This window comes from Sylvia atricapilla, chromosome 12 (assembly GCF_009819655.1).
Source record: "Sylvia atricapilla isolate bSylAtr1 chromosome 12, bSylAtr1.pri, whole genome shotgun sequence".
Lineage (NCBI taxonomy): Eukaryota > Metazoa > Chordata > Aves > Passeriformes > Sylviidae > Sylvia > Sylvia atricapilla.
This window is the reverse complement of record NC_089151.1, coordinates 7696990-7711057: the sequence shown is the minus strand read 5'-3', so window position 1 is coordinate 7711057 and position 14068 is coordinate 7696990. Positions and strand designations below refer to the sequence as shown.

General features: G+C 49.7%; 1 protein-coding gene across 4 annotated transcripts in view; it reads left to right on the top strand.

Annotated features, from left to right (window-relative positions):
• The first annotated feature begins 4900 nt into the window (after positions 1-4900).
• Positions 4901-14068, top strand: part of PLEKHG4 (pleckstrin homology and RhoGEF domain containing G4) — an 86131-nt gene continuing 76963 nt past the window's right edge. For all 4 annotated transcript variants that reach the window (XM_066327705.1, XM_066327704.1, XM_066327703.1 and 1 more), the window contains exon 1: positions 4901-5409. In XM_066327705.1, the coding sequence (XP_066183802.1) occupies positions 5407-5409 (3 nt within the window). In that variant the 5' untranslated portion in view covers positions 4901-5406. The remainder of the gene's footprint in view (positions 5410-14068) is intronic.

Genomic DNA, 14068 nt, shown 5'->3' with positions numbered 1-14068 from the left:
CTGTCCCTACAAAATATCTCCTGTAAGACTTCCTGATGGTTAACTGCAGGCCATGGTTGCACATGGCACTGAACAACATCTTGAATTGTAGCTGGAGACCTAGTAATTGAGTTGCTTCTGTTCCTTCAGATGGTGAGCGTGACCAGCTGTTGTTATGTAGTCTCTCCTTCAGTCCTTCTGGGAAATCACACCGTGATTATATTTCTGGCTTAAGAAATTTTTTTCTCTAATCAGACTGGGCCTCACAAGGAGGTTGCCACTTAGTGGTAATTACTTGCTTTAGAAGCTGAATGTCTCCTGAGGATTGCAAATAGCGGATTATCAAATTAATTAGTTAAACCAAGATGTGCTTTTGTGAAGCCAAGACCTGCTTTACTTGTGATCTGAAATAAAGGTTTAAAATGTTATTAAACTGCATACAACCTGTTTTTGTCTCCCTAATGGGGGAGAGAGCTAGTTCTTTCCTGAAGCGTAGTTGGTACAAAGGGCTGCTTGCTGCATTACTTGTTGCCTTTCTTACATAAACCTTGTTTCGAACAAAATCTATCACTGGTTTTAAGGCTTGTTCTGGGTGAGGTCTAATGCTGCTTCTTGGTGGCTTCCCCTGTTTTTATAGGCTGCCAAGTTGAAGGGGTATAGGGTTGGAGGTGGACTACAATGATCCTGATGGATCCCTTCCAAGTGAAGATATTCTATGAGGGATAGAATATCATTGTGGATAGCTTTGATGGGATGGTAACATACCTTTCCTTTCAGGGTACAGCTTAATCCATGGGATATCTGCATTGCCATGTCTGTGGACATGGGAGCTGCTGGAGAACCCCAGTCTGGTGATGAGATGCCTGGAAGTAGATTCAGACATTCACTTATCAACGGGTTAGCAGGAGCCATATATCCTGGAGAAGTGCTTTACCACAGCCCATTCTCAGGATCTTCATGCCCTCAGAAGTTTCTCAGGCCACAGGAGGTTCCCTGTGCTGTGCTGAGGACTGCACCAGTGATCATTCTAAGCTAACACAGAGCTCATGGAGGTATTTCCCTAAGAGCTGTTGGCCACAGTAATGTAATCATCCTGCTAACATCCATATTGCACAACTTCCCCTAGGTCAGGAGATGTCCTTATCTGGCATCTAAAACATCTGTCTTGTGTTGCTTCCAGCGCAGCTGAATTCTATTCATAAAAGAATTGAGCATTTCCTGATTTGCACAACCGAAAATAAGCAGAACTCTGCTAAGTATTGACCCAAAGGCAGAGGTCCATTCCCTGCCTCCTACCTCTGTCTGTGCTCTCTCCCAGCTCTAGGTTGTGGTACTGCTTTAGGCACTTGAGAAATACTGCAAATCCAGAAACCAGATCCAGGAAAATAGAAAGGAAGAGAGAGGAAAGAGATGAAGGTCTGAAATTACAACCTCTGAAATTTTCAGAACAGTTGTACTGATCCCTCTTCTACCTCTTTTTCTTTCAATTCTGGGAGGCCCCACACCCTTCAAAGGTTGGCTCCCATCCTTCCTAATGTCAGCATTTGCTGCCTTTTGCTGTAATTCACCTCTAGGACAGGCTGTACTTAGCAATAGTCAGCTGCTGCTGAAGGTGGGTACCAAAGCACTCCCCTTGCTGTAAAATTTCCCCTCTGTCCATACAAAGGACCTGAGTCTGCTGGATGGGAAGCTGGGACACCCAGATCTCTGCCAGCATGGATGACAGCAGCCTTTTGCAGTGACTTCAGCAATTAAACCAACCCTGAGGAACGTGTCTCCTGCAAGGAGACAGAGTGGGACTGTGCTGGGAACAAGCATGGCATTGTTGTCAGCCTCAGTCAAGAGGGGCTTTTTAACACCCACTGAAGTGCTGGCTGCAGCTGTCTCCCATGCGCTTGTGCGGGAAATGGATCTACAATGCAGAAGAGGGAAAGGCCACTTTGCAATTAAAAAAAAAAGGAAACTATATTAGGATCCAGCCATGAGTAAACAGCAGAGCGATGTTCCCCCTAGCACCGTGCCATGGCAGAGGAAGTCACGTCACTGCCTCTGACTGGGATGGGGGTGAGCTGAACTCAGGCTCTTCAGCCTGGAAATCCTTATGGGGGAAGGTGCTCCTGAGCTTTAAGTGCAGTGTAGGAAAGGGAGGAGGTGTGAGATTGGGCTCTAAGCTGCTCTTGTGTTTGGCAGCCTCTATAAATGGTGCTGCCAACTTCCCTGCATCCCTCTGAGTGGTGCTGGCTTGAGAGCTTTTGGACTGCTTTCTTTTTGTCCTGAGAAATGGGATGGCAACAAGGCTCTGAGTACCTGTATGGTGCCTTCCTCATCTGTTTATGGGGATGCAGCAAGCTCCTATATCACTTTTCTCTTTCTGGACATCAGACAGCTGGAATTAGGTGGCTTGACAGTATTTTAAGAGGTAATTCAGAATTAAAGAAGGTGACAATCTTGTGCTCCCAGGCCTGTGCAAACCACCTGAAGGAGATAGGAAAGCCAAAAGCTGCTCACCCTGGATCTGCTGTCAAAGGTCTGTGTGTAGGAGACCTGATCAGTTCAGTAACAGCATGGGAGCAGGTTCTCTGCTCCATCCCCTTCATCTCCATGGGCTCTAGGGATGTCCTAGCCCTACGTGGTTCTGTATTGCCCTTTGTACTGCCTGGGAGAACATGTCTCTGTTTCAAAGCTGAGGTAGCTCCTGGCTTGTGCAGTAGCCCCTCTGAAGGAGCAGGAGCTTTGACCTGCAACTGGAATAGCTCCAAAGTGCCCAGGCTTGTTACCCAAGCTGCTGATTGCCAGACTTCTTTGAGAATCCAGATCTCTATTTGGAGACTGGTCTCTCTGCAGACCCCAGAGTAATTGCAGTGACCTATTTGCTGCATAAAAATAGTTGTGTGCAAAGCTGGTGCAATCACTGGGGGTATAATTTTTGGGGTTGTCCTGTGCAGAACAATGAATTGGATCTGATCCTTGTAGGTCCCTCCCAGCTTAGGATTTCTCTATGATTCTGCAATTTGGGTTATCCCTGGGCAGCCATGGCCTCTTGAAAGGAAACATACATGTAATGCTGCAGTTGTAGAAACAGTACATAAAACTGTTTCTACAGTTTTCCATAAAACACCTAGGTATGAGACACATGTTGGATCTCTTCTACCTCCTTTTATTCTGTGATGAGGACATGCCTCCAACAGAAATAGCCCAGTACTTGTGATAGCACAAGTCTTGTCACAGCCAGTCATGTGCATGCTGCAGAGACATCACTCTTGGTGCTCCCTCCTCTCTGGGAGTGGGCTAATCCCTAGGGAGACTCCCAGCAAGCACCTGCAGGAAGATATTGCAAAGGTTAGCCAAATGTAGCCATGCTCATTTCCTGGGAGATGTGCTGGGGGAATTGATGAAGGGCAAAGCTCTTCTGCAAATGTAGCCTTGTACAGGCCCTGAAAGCTGTGGTCAGAGGCTGTGCTGGGAACATATGCCAGGCTCCTCATCCTCCTGATATGAATATGAAGGGAGAAAGAAAGGCTCTCTTGCATGCATAGTCAAGATCTAAGATCTCAAATTAGTTGTTGCAGATGACAACAGCTAGGCTGTGCTCGTGCTGAGTTGTTAATACTCGAGGTGGCCGGGATGCTCTCCTTCACCCAGTCTGGCATTAGCAACTGCTGTCACCTGACGTGGACACTGCCTACAGAGGCAGTGCTGCTGTGGGGAGGTGACAGGCTGCTAGAGACCATGGGGAAGCCTCTGAAAGCATGGGCTTTTTGAGAGCCAAGTGCTGAACAGTGAGGCAGCTGCTCAGCTCTGGTCACTGTCAGTGTCACAGCCCCTTTCAGCAGGACATCTCTTTGGCTTGAGGAAACACAGCAGCACAACAAGCAGCTGGTAGATTTAATGATTGGCTTTGGGGCTGCTCAGACTCCTGGTTGCTGGTTGGGTCTGGAAACGTGATGAGGCCCCCATATGCAAAGGGGTTTTAGGGCAAGCTGTTGTCAGTCCTCTCTGGGAGAGGGGTATCTGAAGGTGGTCTTGAGCTGGACTAGCTGGCGGTCTCTGCTGCTGGTCCTGTGGAGCAGGATTTAGGAAGGCTGTGGGACTTTGCCCCTGGAGCCAAGGTAGAAGAGGTGTTGGTAGCAGTTGCTCAATTTTCAGCAGGCAAGTACCTTGTACTGTTCTAGTTGTCCATGCAGGAGATGTCTTCCCTTCTGCTGTAGGTCCCCACATCCTGCCTGAGTCACCCTGCCTCTTGAGGCTGGATTGGTTTGTGTGACCTCTCCCATAAGTGGGGACAACCAAGTTCCAGCCCTGTGAACTTCTTTATGGAGGGTCAGTCCCAATCGAGGCTGCTGAGACCATGCACTGCTCAGGCTGGGGAGGCAGTTTCTGGTCCCAGGCTCTGCATCTCGTGCCCAGGTTTTGCCTATGTGTCACTTCCCGCCCTGTTTCCCGTTACACAAAGCCTTTGTGTGTCAGCAGATCCTGGGATGCCCCGCGGCACCTGCCTCTCTCCTCTCCGCCTCTGTGGCTCTGCCCTTTCCCGTTGTCACTTCTGGAGGCTGCTGCCTGCCTGTTTGGTGACCTTCCCCACTGCACTATTTTGGCCCCTGGCCATCTTAAACAATTAATGGAGGGGTGGAGAAACTAGCCGTGTTAAATTACTTCCACCTCTGGGAGGGGGTGAGGTCTCTACGTCTCTTGCCTGATCCCAAAGCACTTTGTTGCTGTTGCCTGAAGCGGCCACTGCTCTGTTTTCCTTCTAGAAGTTAGAAAAACAGTATTTCAGAGCACTCTCCCTGTATTTCTCGGCATCTCACTTACGGCGGTGCCTCAGGATCTCGTGGGGTGGAGAAACTTCCCTGGACTTAGACAAAAACAAGCCGAGAGGAGGCAAGGGAGAGGGGGGGTGAGGAAGGATTTTGCTGAAACTTTTCGGGGAAGCTGGAGACCTTCTCGGGATGCCTGCCTTACTCTCCTCTAGCAGCCATTCAGATGTTCCCGGGCGAAGGCAGCTCTCTGCCACGACGCGTGTGCATTAAGCAGGTCTGTGCGGCGGGCCAGGCGCTCCGAGGGACGCGGAGAGCAGCGATGCCGTCAGGAGCAGCCCGGGAGCGCTTCTGGCTCTGCCCGTGTCTGTAAGGTCTCCGCAGGGCTGGGTGATGCGGAGCCCTGCTCTCGCTATGCCCCTCTGCCGTCTAGCGCTGGAGTTGGCTGTCAGAGAAACCTTCGAGGTCCCCTGCTCAGCCCCGGTAGTGTCATGAGTTAGATTAGTTGGAGCTGTGCTGGGGGCGGTGAGGGCTTGGATTACAGTCCAGAACTCAAAGTGCTTCGGTGGTTCACGTCGGAGGGGAGAGGAGACGCCCCGTCGCACACATGGAGGAAAAAGAGAAAAAACGCTGTCTTTGGAAGTGAGGGGGAATAAAGGAGGCCGGGAACATGGTAAGGAAATCTCTGCGAAGGGCTCTTGCCCTGGGCACGAGCAGGGCTGTGCGGGACGAAGCTGCTATCGGGGCAGCCTGCCTGGAGCCAGCGCACGGCGCTAATGCCGGGAGTGGCAAACAGCTCTTTTGGCACTTTCCCGTTACTCGAGTGGCACACTGTGCTCTTGGTGCCAGTCCTGGGCGGTGGCTGCAGGGACACAAACTTCTTGTTGGCACTGACCCCTGCGAGGTGCCTATCGGGCTGCGGCGCTGCAGCGGGAAGCTGGGTTGGGTCAGTTCGGGCACAGCCTTGTCTTTTGTGCTGCCTGGGTGCTGGGCTCTCCTCCTGGCCTCACTCTTTGCCAATCCTGCTCTGGGCATTGCCCTCTTGCAGAGCCTTTTCTCCTGCCTAGGGTGGGCATCCAGAGAACCCCTGGAGCTGGGCAAGGATGTACCTTTTCAGTGTCAAGTTCTGCACGTGGGGATCTTTGTTTGGAGAGGGGAAAGGATGGTGAGCCCAGTGGGTAGCAGAGCACCTAGACTCCTTGGGAGTGGCTGCAGGGCTGTACCCAGCCACACTGGCACTGCCCTGCAAACAGAGGTGCCCAGCCCGTGGCTGTCAGTGGCTGGACTGATTGCTGGCCCTGTGCTGACATCCTACTGAGCACCAGTCTAGCTTCTGATGGTTTGCTCCTAAGCTCAGGCTAAGATCCGTGTGCCCAGCAGCCCCAAATGTCCTGGAGGTGTCCTGCTATGTTATGGGCTGCTTCCCCACAGCAGAGGGAACAAAATCCATGAGGAGGACAACAGCTTGCATTGCTGCTGTGCCTGGCAGTGACTTCTCTTTAAAAGTTCAGCTTCTGAACCTGCAGAAACTTGGCCTTCATTGAGGGGTGAGTTGAATTCTGACTTCTGCAAGTTGAGCTTGCAGAAGTTTATAGACTCATGTGTTTTTCCTTTACCACCCTCCAGCTCCTCTGCAGAGAATCCTGTGGTGCTCTTTGCCCTCATATGCCTGTCAGAGCCATGGTGTGCTCTCCTCTGCTAGCCTTCTGTGGAGGCACCTCACTTCTACTTCTCCATCCTAGTCAGAAGACCTCTTTCTCTCACTCCATGCCTAGCGTGTTCCTGGCAATTTTTGGTCTATGTAGGTTATATTCTAAAGTTGAAATCAAAGGAGAGCATTGCTTGGGGTTGTGCAGGGTTGGGGCCATCCCTGGTAGTCTCATGGGCTGCATTTTGCCATATGGGCTGGAGCAGTGCTTGTGGAATTCTGCCTTGGGAGGCTGGAGGCAGAGACTGGCTGCTGCTACCCTGCTCCTTCAAGTTGGAGGTGTCTTTCTGATTCCCAAGTGCTTCAGCCCCTCTCCTTGATGCTGTTTTAATGTGTGATGCAAAAGCTGTTTGAAGCAGGGACCTTTGTGTGGAGCAGTGCCATGACCAGTCCAGGTGGTTGGGCATTCAAGGACCCTGTATCACTGCTGAGGAGGGACTGTGGGCCTCTCAGGGGCTGAGTGCAGCTGGAAGGAATAGGAACCAGAGGCCAAGCTGCACCACACCCAGCTATGGGTGCTGGCCACACTGCAGACACCTCTGGTCCATGGCAGGTATCGTTCTCAATGCTGTGGTAGACCAATCTACATTTTGGGAGGTTCTGTGAGCAACCAAGTTGTGACTGTAGCTGCAAGCTGTTCTGGTTAACCTGAGTTTTTTGTTTCCTTGTAAATCAAACAAACCCTGCAGGCAAAAGATCTGGATCTCAGTGAATGTGTGTCAGTCTGCTGGCCTGTAGGAGACCTTCCATGGCCTCCAGCAGCCTGCAGGACTCTTGGGGACTTGGCTCCTGGTGGAGGTCTGGCAAGGCACTGCTGGCTCCCCTGCTCTGTGAGGCAGGTGATTTCTCTTCATGGGGTTTGTGTTAGAGCTGATGTGTATGGGTACATAAGGTTGTGGCAGCTGGGAGATGCCCAAAGCACCAAATGGGTGAGACAGCTTGTGTCAAAGTAGTTCAATTCCACTAGAAGTGACTTCTGGAGCTGTGGAAACCCCAAGGTGAGAGCAGGGCAGGACCCTGGCTGGGCTCTGCCTGCCTTGCTCACCCATCATGGCTTTTGTGACTTGGGATCTATCTTCATTCCCTGGTATTCCCAGGATTCACTTTTCCTGGTGCTGCCTGCTGAGTAGTTCTGGTGGCACCTCTATGCTGATAGGAGAGAAGATGGGTTTCAGAAGAAAACAGGGCCTTTCTTTTATCCTCCAGTTATGTCTTCTCCCAGGGTGGGAAGGAAATGAGTCTGGGAATCACAAAGAGCTTTTAGCACTGGGGATCTTCTTTCTTTATTTCTGTGCCAAAATCATGAGCAAGATGTTGGAACACAGACAAAGTCCAGAGACATAATCCTAAGCACATGGAAGCAGTTTGAAAGCACCTCCTCTGGGGTAACAAGGTTGACAATTTGCATTTTGCACAGCTTCTTTTCAAAGGCACTGGGTAGGTAAACATGCCGTTTATAGTAACAATAAAAATAATGGCTAAATGCAAGTGTCAGGCCAGCTGCATCCAGGTATGTCCTTGTAGAAATTGCCAAATGTATTCTAGTACCACATGGGAATGGAAGACAGCAGATGCTTACAGTGACGCAACGCAGGTGTCCAAGGAGGACTCTATGCTGTGTGTCAGCACTTATTTTCTGAAAACTAGCATCATGTAGCATTGCCCCCTCTGGCAGTGCTGCTGGCCACCTAGCCCCATGGGCAGTTGGCTCTGAAGGCATACCTTGCTAGCAGAAATGGTCATAAGATGAGACCCTCGTCAGCATCTCGTGGTTGGTCACTTCAGACGAGATAGCCAGCATGTCTGCCTCAAAATCCTAGAGCACAGGCACAGTGCTCAGCTCATAGAACCTCATTTTCTTGTTACATCTCAAATGCTACCCTGTCTGCAACTAATCATGTGTAAAATTTGAACCATTCTACAGGCTGTGCACAGCCTTAACCTGAGCATTGGTGCTGAGTGGGGGTGGAAGTTACATCACAGGGGCTACAGGCTCTTTTAGCATAGAAGTGCTGAAAAAAGTCTCTGTTGAAACAATCAAGGTGTCCTGCAGAAACTATGAACTGAACCCACCTGTAGGCACTTGTACCAGAATACTTTTTGTTCCTATTTTTGGCTGTTTACACACAATGGAACCCCCTCTTCCAGTCCTGCAGAGCTCAGTGTCACCAAAGTCTGAAAAAGTGAGTATTAGCACTGGGAGCAGACATGTTGCTGACTAAAGAGCAGTAAAAAGCAAGGAGAGCTTGCCAGGGTAAAGCTGCCCACTTCTGGCCATGGGGTACTTTGTGTTTTTTGCACCACTCACAGTACCTGGTTTGCAGCTCAGAGAAGTGAGTGGACATGCCCTTGCTGATTATGAAGGTTTGACCGTGCTTATACCTCTCTGCCACACCACGTGCCTCATCTCTGTTGACTCACTTAGCCTTTCATTAAAATATTAACAAAAAATGGGGCCTTTCTTGTGGTAAGTGCTGGTTTCATATGTATCCTATTTTTTGCATCACTGAACACTTCCAAGATCAAAGCAGTGCAGAATGAATCTGAAAGTCGTTCTGTCGGCTCAGATTTGCCATCCTGCCATCAGCCCGGGAAGCCCAGGATGAACCCTTGCTCCAGCTGGTGCAACTAGCCATTGATTTGAATGGAATCAAATGGTTCAGCTGAAGAAAAGACCTGCCTGTGCTTCTCCTGGACACTGGTGGATGTGGTAAAGGGGAGTCTTCATGGGGCCTTATGGTCACCTGCAATGGGGCACACTGCTGTGGCTGGATGGTGGTTTGCATGCTGCAGAGAAGGAAAGCTGCTGGAGTTCTGATGACCTTAGCTAGGTGTCCACCTTGAGCTTTGCAGCCTGTGTTAGGTGTGGCAGAGGCTTCCTGAGCAGGTTCCTTCAGGAGGATACCTTCCCTGAGGCTGCTTGTCAAATCTCAGTGCTTCCCAACAAAACCCCAGCATTGCTGAGCCTCCAACATGGTTAAAGGATGAGGGTTATTTGCTGTCTGTTGTCATCTTGCTGAATACATTTACCTTTTGAACAAGGTCCCTCTCATATGCTCAGGAGGCTGGTATGCAGACCCGTTAATGGATCAAGGGGAAAAATGCCTGTGGATGTATTCTCCTTTGTGTTTGGGCTTATAACCACCCACGTTTTGGCATACATCCCTTCTGTGCACAAAGATCTTTTAGAAATTGCTAGTAAAATCTCCACCCTCCTTTGATATGTATGGAAATAATGGGACACGTGAGACTGTTTTCTGTTTGGAAAAAAAAATCTATAAAGAGAGTAGCTTTAAAAGCCTGTGTTCACCCTTTTCTAACTCAGGAGTTTAATAAAAGAAATGCCCTGAATTTATGACTGATTTACTTAACTTTCTGGGAGGCATGCATTTAGTGCTGTATCCAAATATAGGGGAAATGTTTTCATCTGAATCTGTCCCAGGTTTGCTGCTTAGGGGCAGGAGGAGAACTTGAGCACACGTGTGTCTGTTCCTCATTGAGCTCAGAGAGTCTTGGAACAAATCTTGGTCCCTCTGACCAGGAGCACTTCTCCCTTCTTCAGCACAGACTGATGCTTCTTGGAGTGGCCCATGGCTGAGCTGGCATAACCATGGACATCCCTGAGCTGCCTGCTCTGTCCTTCTAGCTCATCCTTCCTCACAGCCTCTTCCTAAGAGGCATCTGATCACTGCTGCTGAGTGCTTTCTCCTACCAATGGTGTACAGAGATGTGGTCCTCCAAGGAAGGTCCTTCTATGCTTTCTGTTTTCTCATGCACTCAGTCATCCCCTCCTGGAATTGCAGCTCTGCTTCAGACCAGTTTCTGTCTCCCTCTGACATAGCAGGACTTGTATTTCATGAGCACATGGTAATACAGTGTGTTTAAGGCCAATAGGAACTATGGCTCATCTGTTATGGGATATTGGGACCATAGAGTGTTGCCTAGTTCCCATATGGAGTCTGGGAGCCCTTTAACTAAAAGAGGATCCTTTTTCTGTGGCATCCACCCTTTATTATGGAGGTTGCAAGACATGAAAAATCCACCAGTCCTCATGGGAGTCTGTCCAGCAGCTCATGCACCTTGCAAAGGGAAGGGGTGAGATCTGAACGTAAGTCCAGAATGTGTGCAACATTGGCACAGAACTAACGATTGAAATACTGACCCCATGAAGATAGTTTTTGGCACTCATCAGCTGGTCTGATGAAGGATTATCATTTTCTTTTTGAGCACAGGCGGCTGCCCATCTGTTGTAAGATGCCCCCAGATGGGTGTCTGAACACAAGGGGTTGGATATGGCCTAATGCCTCTGACTAAAAGGTGTTAAAATGAGCTGACTTGTTTGGTGAAGAATTTACTTAGGGTATTTTATAGCTGGCTGGTATAAAGAAATCTTTCATCTGCCTGGAGTGCCTTATTAGTTGGTACCCATTAGGTAGAAATGAGAAGGGGCACAACATGCTGCTGCTTGGGCTGGTTTGCTAGATGGATGCCAATGCCTGAAGTTGAGAGCAGAGCAAATGCTGTCACTAATAATAGGGTGAATGAGCTTAAGCAATTTCTTTTGTTCGATAGCAGAGAGAAAGGTTTTTAATGGATTTGTGGAAAGAGCCCTAATAAAGAAAGGGAGTCAGCTGCAATGTCTCAGGACTTGTATAGAAGTGGCGTGTGAAATTCTTGGCTCTGTCTCTGATATCTAACAGGATTTAGCAAGCCTTGTCTGAGCCTGTTGTAGGAACATGACACTTGGAATGTGGAGGTCCCTGGCTGACTGTGGCATACAGTGCCACGGCCAGAGTGTCGGTGCCCAAGGCAGGGCAGCCTGTGCAGTGTGGCAGCAGGCATGAAGAGGAGAGCTCCAGGCAGTCTTGAGGAGGTGGAAAGGTGCACAACGGGCAGTGAAACAATGGCTGCCAGTGCTCATGCTCATCCAGTGTGAGTCTGTTGCTGGGAAGGTTGTTCTAAAAGTACCAAAAGCTTTGCAACACACAGAGTACAACCTGTTTAATTAATTGCATTGTTAGAGCTATGCCAGTGATATTTAAAGAAAAAAAAAATCAGTGCTTAGACAGTTATTTCAGATTAAGGACTTAATCCCTTGATTAAACTAAACCAAAATAAGCTGGTGTCCAGCTGTAGGATGGTGTTTTATACACAGCTCTTCTCATCCACTTGCAGGCCCTTGTTTCAGATGGAAGATGTCTGTTTAAGGACAGGGCTTTGATCTGTTCTCTCAGCTGCCCTTTAAACACCTATATCATCTCCTTGATCTATTTCTGATAGAAAGTAACTGGTCTTTGAGACCAGGGCTCATTTGTTGCTATGGCTAAAAGACCTATCTCCTGCTCAGTACATTTAGAACTGGTTAGGGAGCAAGACATGCTCCTGTGAGGAAATGCTTATCTTCATTTCCCAGTTCTTCCTCATTCTGATTAAAAGACAACTTTCTTGGATTGTGGGTCACCCCCACTTTGGCCTCTTTAATCTTTAGCAGTTGTCAGCAGCTCTTCTGATGCGTTGGATGTTCCACAGAGAAAGGAGAAGGTTACAATCTCTTCTTCAGAGAAGCTGGAGTACAAAAACCTGAAGGGTAGATAGGAGTAAGGTGAGTTTGTGGGAAGGTGCTGTATTAGACCCAAGTAACAGGGGTCTTGGGCTGAGAAGCAGGCTCAGGTCATGTTGCCATATGATAATGCCTGTGTTAGGCCACCTGCAGTGTGGTGCAGAGCCAGGGATGTACCTGAACCAGGCTTCCTCTGCTGCCTGCTATTCCCTGCCTTTTGCTCCAGCACAAGGACAGCATTGGTGTAGTTGTGATCTCCAAAGTTTGAAGCTCACAGGAGGTCATGCTTCACTTTCAAAGGAATCTGCGATGTCCCCCCTTGAGTGGAAACAAACCAAGCCTGAGCTTGGAGAGATCACCCAGCTTTGGGCCTGCCTTTCCCCAGCTGCGCACGCCCAGACCTACAGCATGCGCAGAACAGGGACCTCGGAGCTGAAAAGCAAATGCATCATTTTTCCCTTTGTTTAATTAAATGAGAGATCATGAGTTAATCGCTTCCAAGCGCTTGTTTTCCTGCAGTGCCTGGAATGATAATCCTGTGTGCTGCCCAGTAGGAGCTGCTTTGGCTGCCGCAGCCGCGTCAACACGGAGTAGGGCTGGGAGAACAGAGGGAGGCATCTGGAAATGATTCTCTGGGCTCCGTCTGCAGAGCACCACTCCCTGCAAAGCTGTAGGAGCTGGTTTATCCACAGGCTATGGAGCAGTCCTGCCTGCCTCAGTGCAGGGGAGCTGAGCCAGGCTACAGTCATGCCCTCTGCAGGGGATGCCATGGTGGCATGCAAAAAGCAGCTTGCTTTTGGAGATACAGCACTTCACCAAAGCTGGCCTGGGTGAGAGTGCAAACGCTTGCTTCCCAAATGGAACTGGGTGCTGTTTTTCTCTCCCTGAAAAGCCTAAAACAATAGCCCAAAGAGCAGGTAGAACTGTTCCTGGTTATCTCACAGGAAGGTGGTGTAATCACAGGAGTGGGAATGCCTACCTCTATAGCTGCACCACTTAATAATACATTATTTTATCCAGAGGAAGGCAGGGTGCCGAAGGCAGGCGCCCTCTTCTCAGCCTCCCCCTGAGCCTCAAAGCAAGCAGCAGACAGGGGAGCTGGCACTTGCTCTGGGAAGATTTTTCTCTCTTGAACTCATTGCCGCTGTGATTAGAACAGCTCAGGAAATGGGGCTGGGAGGGTTCTCCTCTCTGCAGCAATGGAGTGGGAAATCTCAAATTTTGTCAGAAAAACAAGCTTTGTTTTTAGCCAAAGACCTTTTTGAACACACAAATGTCTCGTTTTTTTAAAGGGAAAGCAGCCTGTCTTTCGGCTTTGTGTCAGAAAGTGGAAAGGCTTTATGGAAAGCCCAGAGGTCTGTTTTTACTGGAAATGAGGTTTCTCACGTCAGCTGAGAGCTGAGCAGCCCCAGCCAAGCGGTGCAGCACAGCAGCCTTTACTGGCGGAGGGACCAGCTAACCCTGCCCCGCTCAGCGCCTGCTGTGAGCTCCTTTCCCCCCAGTGTCAAAGCTGGCTGGGAGCCATGGGCAGCCGCTGTGTTGTGCTGCTCGGAGCTCTGCCTCTCCCCAGTTTTGATATTATTTCTACTTTCCAGTCTGGGGCGTGGGAGGGTTGGATCAATTCTTCCCCTCACCTTTGCACGCATTGGTCTCTCCTGTCCTGCCTTTGCACTGTGTTTGGGCACTTGGGCAAGAGGGGAGAAAGTGGGTGCGTGCAGGACGTGGCCAGGCTCCGGGCAGCCGGCAGAAGAAGGGCAAAGTTGCGGGAGCTCCTGGCAAGGTCTCCGTGCTGAGCGGGAGCCGAGACGCGCGGTGACTCAGAGCTGGGTGTACCACGGGCACCACTCGCTGCGCCTGCAGCCGCGCCGGGCTCTGCTCCTCTGCCCAGCTGTGCTCCTTGCTCTGCCAAGCCACGGCAAGCTCTGGATTTAACTGGGGCACTTTGGGATATGTAGTTTCATTCTTTGGCAGCTCAAATGAGGGTGTAGGTTTGTGAAAGCAGAGCTGTAAGTTCTTTAACTAAATTCCTGTTGAAAGGGTGAATTCTCAGCGTGTTACATGGGC